The sequence below is a fragment of the Pelmatolapia mariae genome, linkage group LG13 (genome assembly GCF_036321145.2).
Source record: "Pelmatolapia mariae isolate MD_Pm_ZW linkage group LG13, Pm_UMD_F_2, whole genome shotgun sequence".
NCBI classification, from domain to species: Eukaryota; Metazoa; Chordata; class Actinopteri; order Cichliformes; family Cichlidae; genus Pelmatolapia; species Pelmatolapia mariae.
The window spans coordinates 3076144-3084518 of record NC_086238.1 but is presented as its reverse complement, the minus strand read 5'-3'; the positions used below and the strand labels follow the sequence as shown (position 1 = coordinate 3084518).

Here is an 8375-nt window from a genome sequence, read left to right as displayed (position 1 = left end):
TAGTGCCTTTTTCAAAGGCTTGGTGTTTGAAATTTGATGATGTAAATGTCTAGATGATTCACTTCACACTTTTGTCTTGGAATCTCCATTGTGAAATAAAGGAATTGGACATTGGAACATTATGTGTTTTGTTTGTTGAGGGTGTCAACATTAGCAAAGACTGACAGCATGTCATGTAATGAATCAGAGATCACATGTTGTGGGAGAAAACGAACAGCGTCAATTTCATTGTTTTCATTGTTTCGAACAATGAAATACTATGTGACAACAGACCTGAGCTGTCAGGTAAATCTTCTAATTGCACAGCGATAAAGAAGATAACAAATTATCTCTCTAAAAAACCAACAAAAACTTATACAATCCCAATTTGACTTGACTGATTAAAACTACAGACTGGTGAAGATTGTCCAATCAAATGTAAAATACAGATTTAATGCAGATGTAAATGTTCTAAGAAAATTTATACCAGTTGTACCCTTTATAAAATATAACAAGGAGTCAGTGAACCATCCCATTGATTTATTGTTCTCCCTTTATCACTCACCTACATAATAAAATAGAGTAAGGTGAGTGTTTTTAGTATTACACAGCATCAGGAAATATGCTTTTGAAGTAAGCAGTAAACTGGTGCCTGATAAAGAGACACTGGATGTTGTAATTTAACTAACACTGTCATCCAATATTACATTTTACTCTATTTAAAAATGGTCCCTTGCCTGGGACTGCTATAATGTTATGGTGAACATAAATAACCAATCAATCTGTCACATGGCAGCATCTCATTGCATTGATCTATAGGCAATGACCTGCTGAAGTTCACACTGAGCATCAGAAATGGGAACAAAAGGTTATTTAACTGACTTTGAGGGCTGTTGGTGCCAGATGTCTTGGTCTGAGTATCTCAGAAACTGCTGATCTGCTGGGATTTTCCAGAGGTCAGAGAAGAACAACCAGACTGCTTTGAGCTGATGTAACAGAAACTCAATTCCTAGAAAAATATCCAATGTTAGCAGTTAAATGCTCCACCACCAGCTAGTTGCAAACAAAGTTTTTTGTTTGCCTACTGTTGCTGGAAACTGATACCAGTGGAGGTAATGAGGTAGAACACTAACACTTTGAGCCCATAAGCCAAAACAACAACTAGAAACATGGTGAAATGCTATAAATGCTAAAGAGGGATGCAAGGCCTGTCAGCCCTCACACTGGACATGCTCATTTGATCCATTGTTGAAATAAATTATTGATTAGTGCAGCTTAAAATGAAGCCTTGTGTCTGTGAGAACAAAGTAGACTGTCTTAACCCATAATCATGAGAATCTATATTTTGAAAAGAAACCTGTTAAAGTCTCTGTGTGCAATACAAATAGAGGTTTGAAGCATTTATCTAACACAAAAAAGGGTTTAAAAGTTAGTGGAAGCTGAAAAGTCAGTGAAGTGTGTCTTTACTCAATAGCAACAGCAAAGATATTTAATCAGTAGACTCAACTTAGCCTGTGGCCACAAGATCTCTCATCAAGTTTTTTGAAAGCCCCGTCACAAGTCACCAGTTCACATTAAATTCCAGGCAGCGTTCAGTGCTGTAAGGTGAAGGGTGTGTCTGGTTTGCTGTTGTGGGAAGGGATCTCTCCCCCACAATAGCAGAACAGGTTTGACTGCTCACCTGACTTTCTTAAAAGGGTCATTTACACCTGCTGCCGCACCGTTAGTCCAGAGGAAAGAGCAAGGTGCTCACTGTTAAATCAGCACTGGGAGAAGGAAGAGGCAGAGATGGCTGCAACTACTGCTCAGCCCATGGGGAGCCTGCCCAGTGGACTGGGAATATGCACCACAGCACCGGATATATTTTACATACCTGAACTGGTAAGTGGGCAATGACAGACAGCAATGACTATGATCTTCAGGTCATTAAGTATTCTCTTCAGGATGCAGTTACAATTTTATAGTTCTCATTTTAAAGTATTTTAAATACGACAAATATTTCATTAAGGTGTGCCATGGCAACAAGTTCATATATATATATGAGTTAAATAAGCCTTCGGCTCGTATAAATACTTCATATGATGCCTAAAATTGATCCCTAAACTATTTTTACAGGATAAACGACAATTGGTAACAGTACTATGTATTGGGTGTGAGTTTAAGGATGAACAAAACTCAAACTTCTTTTCACCAAAATACAAATTCTGATTTAATGACTTAAATTAGCTGCTGGTATTTCTGATAATTTAGTGGTCCTATATCTCAGCGGGCCTATAAATCCATATAGTAGCCACATTGTTTTAGGATAAAAATGCACTTTGGAGACAGAGAGTCAGTGGAGAAAATTCTTCATGTGGGAGGAGCATCATCTCTCTTCACATCTCACATTTCACTTATATTGTGTCTCTGTTAATAAGAAAGAATGCGGCTGACTCTTCTTCACCCTGACTGATTACAAAGGACACTCGTATAACAACTAAAAAAACAAAACTGCACAGATAAAGATGCTTTATTTTCACAACCAATACCCTCGCTAAAGTTTTAGTTTGTTTATTTTGGCTCCGCTCAGCCAGTCATGCTGTCATATTGTATGAGAACAGTTAAAAAAAACACACAAACATTTGATTATATCGTGAAGACTGACAAGTTTCTAAAGTTGCCACAAAATGTGAATGCAGTAAGAAGCCCTTTATGAACTGTTTCAGTCCACCGGTGACTAAACTGCACTGGAAAAACTTGCTGTATTAACAAGTTATTTTACCTGTTCCAAAGTGTACAGTTCATTTAACAATTAACGAACTAATTAGCCAATTTTGTGGCTGGAATGGATTTAAGCGCACACAGATATGGTCAAGATGACCCGCTGAAATTTAAATTGAGTATCAGTATGGGGAAGAGAGGTGATTTAAGTGACTTGCTGGTTGTTGGCACCAGATGGGCTCCTCTGAGTATTTTAAAAATTGCTAATCTGCTGCTATTTTCCCACCAAACCATGTCTAGGGTTTATAGAGAATGGCCAGAAAAAGATAAATGCCAGACAACTCTTTCATGCTGAAGCAACAGTAAGTCAAATAACCATTTGTTCAGCCATCTCTAAATGCCTAACATCGAAGTAAAGTACGGGTGACAAGCAGCAGAGTACCACACTCAGTGTCAACCCAGGCTAGGCTCACCAAAATTGGACAATAGAAGATGGCAAAAGTGCTGTGTGTCCCAAGGAGCCTTGAATTTACTGTAAGCTTTGAATCTGGCCTAAACAGTGTGAAAGCATGGATACATTCTGCATTGTTTTAACAGTTCAGGTTCCTGGTAGGTGTAAAAGTCTCGGTGATAGTTTCTTAGCACATGTAGTACCACTTCAGAATTGTTAAAATACCACAATTTTCTAATTTTGTTGCTGCACATGTCCATACATGGTACAAAAATTAAATATGAATGACTTCAAAGAAACCCTCTCAGAGCAGCACCAGCTTCTCATTGAGAGCAATCTGTGCTTGGGTGAGGTTGGACAGGTTGGACTGTTTATTGTGACCTGCTGGCACAATAACCAGAGAGACTACACTCATAACATTCACCTCCCTTTTTTAAGATCTCAGTGAAATGTCCTTGTGTTTCATGACACTTGTTGATTTACTACACTTGCAATATGTTGCATGTTTAGCTCTTTTTCACATCTTTTTCAATGAAAAAGACTAAAAACACATTGTTCATTGGACTCTGTATTGAATGTAGAGAGTGTACTGCTGTTGGCACTGTTTTTAGGCTTTGTTATGTATGATTCAGAATGGGCTGATGGTATTCAAAATGCAGTGACAGCGCCTTTACCAACATAATATTTTTTAACTTTAAACGTACATTTGATGGAGAAAAACTCAACAAAAAACTCTAAAAAAATTCCAGAGAGATTAGAGATTAGAAAAAACTGGGTTAACGCTTGGGTAAGTTGAAACTCCTCCACCCACACATATGTAAACAGAAATATTTGTATAATCAACAGAAAAGTATGACTTCCTTTGCAGCTGATTTGCTTTTCGTTGAAAGTACTTTGACAAACTTTGAACGCCACTATTTTATATTCGATGAGTCAGATGAATATTTTTGATATTTATATTCATGCACTGTTGCCTATTCTTATTTCCTGGTTATGATATTAGAATTTAAAAGAGAGCTCTTGACTTATAAAGGAACTTTAAGTAAGTTTAGACTAAAGGTAAATAAAAACAATCATATTTGAACATTAAGCTTAGCTAATGATGGCAAGCTCGACTGATAAGGTGAACACTATGTACAGAAACAGTAGAGACAGAAATTAGTGTTTGAATGGGCTGTTGAAAATCAACATTACCATCAATGTTTATTAAGTGTGGTAAAATAAACCCTTAAGTGTAGATTTCAGATATTTTTTCCACTAGTCCTACATGAGCTCAAAATCGAAAAATTGATGCTTGTATGAAAAAACTTTTCTTTTGAGGTGTTTTGTCTGAATAGAGGAACAAACATTTTCCCAGTAAGGCGTGAACTCCTAACCTTAGCAATGCTTTGAAGTACACTGAACTTGAAGCTAATTTGGTGAATGCTTTATTTATGATGGTGTAATATCAGAAAGTATATCCATCCCAGCTTCTACCATCTGCTAGCTAAATCTGTTTATCAAAAATCACACTGGACAAAGCAGCAATTTTAGATTTCCCCTGGATTTCAGTTGTTGACATCATTGTTCTGCGATGTCCCAGTTGTGGCTTTTGTGGGTTTTAATGAACACATGGAATGTTCTTTTAAGGTTTCAGATTGCAATCTCAAATAACTGCAAGTTATGAGTTAGCTTGGTTATAAATTCCACATCAGTCAAGCTCCAGTGGCACAATCGGTCAGCGTGTGGTACTTATAAGTCAGTACACTGCAGAGCAATGCCAACATTGTGAGTTAATAAATGACATCACTGAAGCTATTGAGCACTGTGGCCCTTCTTCATAGTCAGATAATTTACAGAAATCCTTAAATGATGAATGTAATTTCTCTTTCTATGGCAAGTCTGGCTAATAGGAACAATCCATATTGCACAGTAACCACAGGATAAAGCTCTTTTAGAGTTATATGTTATATATTATGTTATATTTTAAATCCCACACGACCACCTGTTTTAAAGTCTTTCATTACTGGTTGCTTATTATGCAAGATTAACTTATTTTAAGCATGTCATGTGTTTTGCATTATGCACTTAGGTCATATTTATGGTTATTTTTAGTTTAATAAAATTGAAATGGCTTTTACAGAGCCCCCTTATAATTTACCATGTAATGTTTAATAAATTAGGAAACTAATCAATTTAGTTGTTTTTAATTCAATTCAAGTTAATGTTAAATGTGTATTTTATACATATTTTCTCTTTTTTAGAAAGTTCACATTTTGCTGAAACTGCTACTGTTTCTAGTCTTCTTGCTTACCTAAGCCCAGCTGAGCTAAGCTAAGGTAAACTAAGGTTAATTGTGCTGGTTGTAGATTCCTATTCACTGAATATGTCCAACTCTTCACCAGAAAAAGAATATGATGGATTCCCATTAGTTCTCATAAATCCTAGAATTCAATGTGCCATCTCCATTCATACTCTCTTTTCTTCATCTCTGCAGGTATTTGGTGGTTTGGTTTGGATTCTTGTTGCATCGACACACGTGGCCCCACCGAACCCTCTGGGGTGGGTGATGTTCGTCTCTGTTTTCTGCTTCGTCATGACCTTCCTCTGGATGATCATCTTTGCTGCCGGAGGTCATAAAAACAGTTCTCACTGGGCTGCTGCTGTAAGAGAGACGCAATAGTCAGACAGGGAATAAAATTTAGAAAAATTAATGGGTTATGACCTTGTTGTAATATTTTTTAAATCTCTGTTTCTGAAGGATTTTGCTTACCATGGCCTGGCAGCGCTCTTTTTTTTAAGTGCAGGGGTGGATTTGGCTTACATTACCCTCTTGATGAAAGACATTGACCTTAAACTCTACCGGACTTACATTTCTGCTGTGGTAAGTACAATATGAGCTGTCCAAAATATAATTTATTTTTATTTAATATATTTAATTAATCAACTTATTTAAAACAATTTTGACTTCTTTTGAATACTCAGGAAATATACCTGGACCATACAAAATTTGCAAAGTAGTCCAATTCCTCCAGCATGCCACATCAATACATGCCATAGTCAGAGGTTTACTGTCTTCCAGCAAAGTCTGGGAGACACAGTCAAAGAGCATGGAGGAAATTCCAGGAGACAGGCAATTATCCTGGAAGAGCTGGACAGGGCTGTAGAAGGCCCCCAGCCCATCAGCAGGACTGGCATTTGTGCTCTTTTGTGCAAGGAGGAACGAGCACGACCAGAGCCCTAAAAAACAACCTCCAGCATGTCACCGGTGTGACTATCTCTTACCAAATAATCAGAAATAGACTTTACAACACCGTGTCCCCCCAGCACCGTGGAGCCCGAGTGCCAATTGCCATAGAACACTAGAATTGGCAGGTCCGCCACTGGTGCACTGTGCTTGTCACAGATGAAAAAAGGCTGATCTTGAGCACATGCGTCTGCACGTGGGGGCCACACAAAATACTGAGTTCCATTTTGAGTTGTTGCAATGAAATTTCAGTAAAATGGACCAGGCTGCTGCATTATTTTTGAATTCAGCCATCTTTGGGTTGATAATAATGTGACTTTTCATTTCTAACACATAACCTAGGTCATTACAATACAGATATCCAGAATGATTTTTTCCCATTGAAATCTGATTTGTTTTAAAAATGTTCCTTTAATTCTTTTGAACAGTATATTAATGTTGAGATAAAGTGATCAGAAATTGCACAATAAACTATAAACCAGGGGTGGACAACCCCAGGCCTCGAGGGCCGGTGTCCTGCAGGGTTTAGATATCACCCTGGGTCAACACACATTTGTTTGTTACCAGGCCTCCGAAGAACTTCAAGACATGTTGAGGAGGTCATTTAGCCATTTGAATCAGCTGTGTTGGATCAAGGACACATCTAAAACCTGCAGGACACCGGCCCTCGAGGCCTGGGGTTGCCCACCCCTGCTATAAACAGTATATTATCTAAAAAGAACCAAACTACAGCAGGTAGAAGTAGATTTTCAAAAACATTTTTTTTAATTCAACATGACCCAAATCCCATGAGTCTGCTCACTTCAAACAGGACATGCAGAACAACATTAATCATTGACCTAGTTGGTATGGGTGGAGCCAAGGGTAATTACAAACACACACTGATTATTAGCTTATGCTAAGCTAAGCTAACTGGCGTTTATACCTAGTATTCCATGTTATTCTTGGCAATAAAGCAAATATGGATTTCCCAGAATTGGATTAAAAAGCAAACTAAAACACCAATAATAATGCAAAGGATGGACTTGGCTTCAAGTATGTTCTTTGGTTGTGTTTGCTTGTGTTTCAGGTGTTTGCCTTCGCGGCCACACTCCTGTACTTCATCCATGCCATTCTCTCAGCCATCCGATGGAAATATTTCTGAGGGTGAATAGCAGACCTGCAAGAAAGTAGTACACTCCATCTGCTGTGCACATCTATGTCCCTGACTGTCTCTGTGTGTCTTTGTTGGATAATGCATTTAAGTCACATTAGATTGGTCAGAATTGGTCTTGACTGTATGTGAGAGCATGACTTTCTTGCTTTGCAACATTATCAAAATACCAAATACTTTAACATACAAAAACTCACACAGCACATACCTGAGGTCACAGTAAAAAACTTCATCCCATCCTTTTTTTTTTGCCATAACACAGTATATTGTGAAATTGGTTACGACTTTGTAAAGGAGAACTATAGATTTTAAAGCAAAGGAAAACGTAAACAAATTAAAACTTATATTCTATGAACACAATTTAAAATTCAAAGAGTAAGTGATCATCTAGACAAAAGTCATATTCTTTTAACCTCAAACCTCAGAATAATGTTGTCGAGCCAGTGATTATATCTTCACAAAAAGAATGGGTCATTTTTTTCAACAGTTTAGAGAATATGGTGTCAATGCTGTTATTGTAGAATAAAATTCATCACAAACATACAAAGCTAGTAGCATTAAATACATTAAATGCATTCTTATATTTTATGTTTCTCCCTTTGTATATCTGTGTTTAAATATTAATAATATAAGTGGATTTATTAAAGAAATCAAATATATGCATGTCATTAAAAAATTAAAAAGCAAAGCGTAAAAGACAAAATAAGAGGAGGTGACGAACAGAGTTAATGTTGCTGGATTAAATTTTTATAGTTTTGTATTCTGAAGATTATTAAAATAAGAAAATGAACTATACTCGTCTGTATTCTTTTGTTATGTGCTCCATTTTCTCTATAAAACATCAAAAGAATCTTTGAGTTACTTGT

The 8375-nt window shown here is 37.0% G+C and overlaps 1 protein-coding gene across 1 annotated transcript; it reads left to right on the top strand.

The window, feature by feature from the left end:
* Positions 1–1767: 1767 nt before the first annotated feature.
* Positions 1768–7500, top strand: LOC134639983 (myelin and lymphocyte protein-like). Its single transcript, XM_063491524.1, has 4 exons — positions 1768–1860; positions 5607–5774; positions 5871–5993; positions 7426–7500. The coding sequence occupies exons 1-4, from the start codon at positions 1768–1770 to the stop codon at positions 7498–7500; spliced, it is 459 nt and encodes a 152-aa protein (XP_063347594.1).
* Positions 7501–8375: the final 875 nt, after the last annotated feature.

Bases quoted from the DNA above. Each gene is read 5' to 3' on its own strand.
- LOC134639983 (XM_063491524.1), top strand. From the start codon at position 1,768: ATGGCTGCAACTACTGCTCAGCCCATGGGGAGCCTGCCCAGTGGACTG. The intron at 1,861-5,606 runs GTAAGTGGGCAA...TCATCTCTGCAG, and splicing joins TATTTTACATACCTGAACTG to GTATTTGGTGGTTTGGTTTG. The intron at 5,994-7,425 runs GTAAGTACAATA...CTTGTGTTTCAG, and splicing joins GGACTTACATTTCTGCTGTG to GTGTTTGCCTTCGCGGCCAC.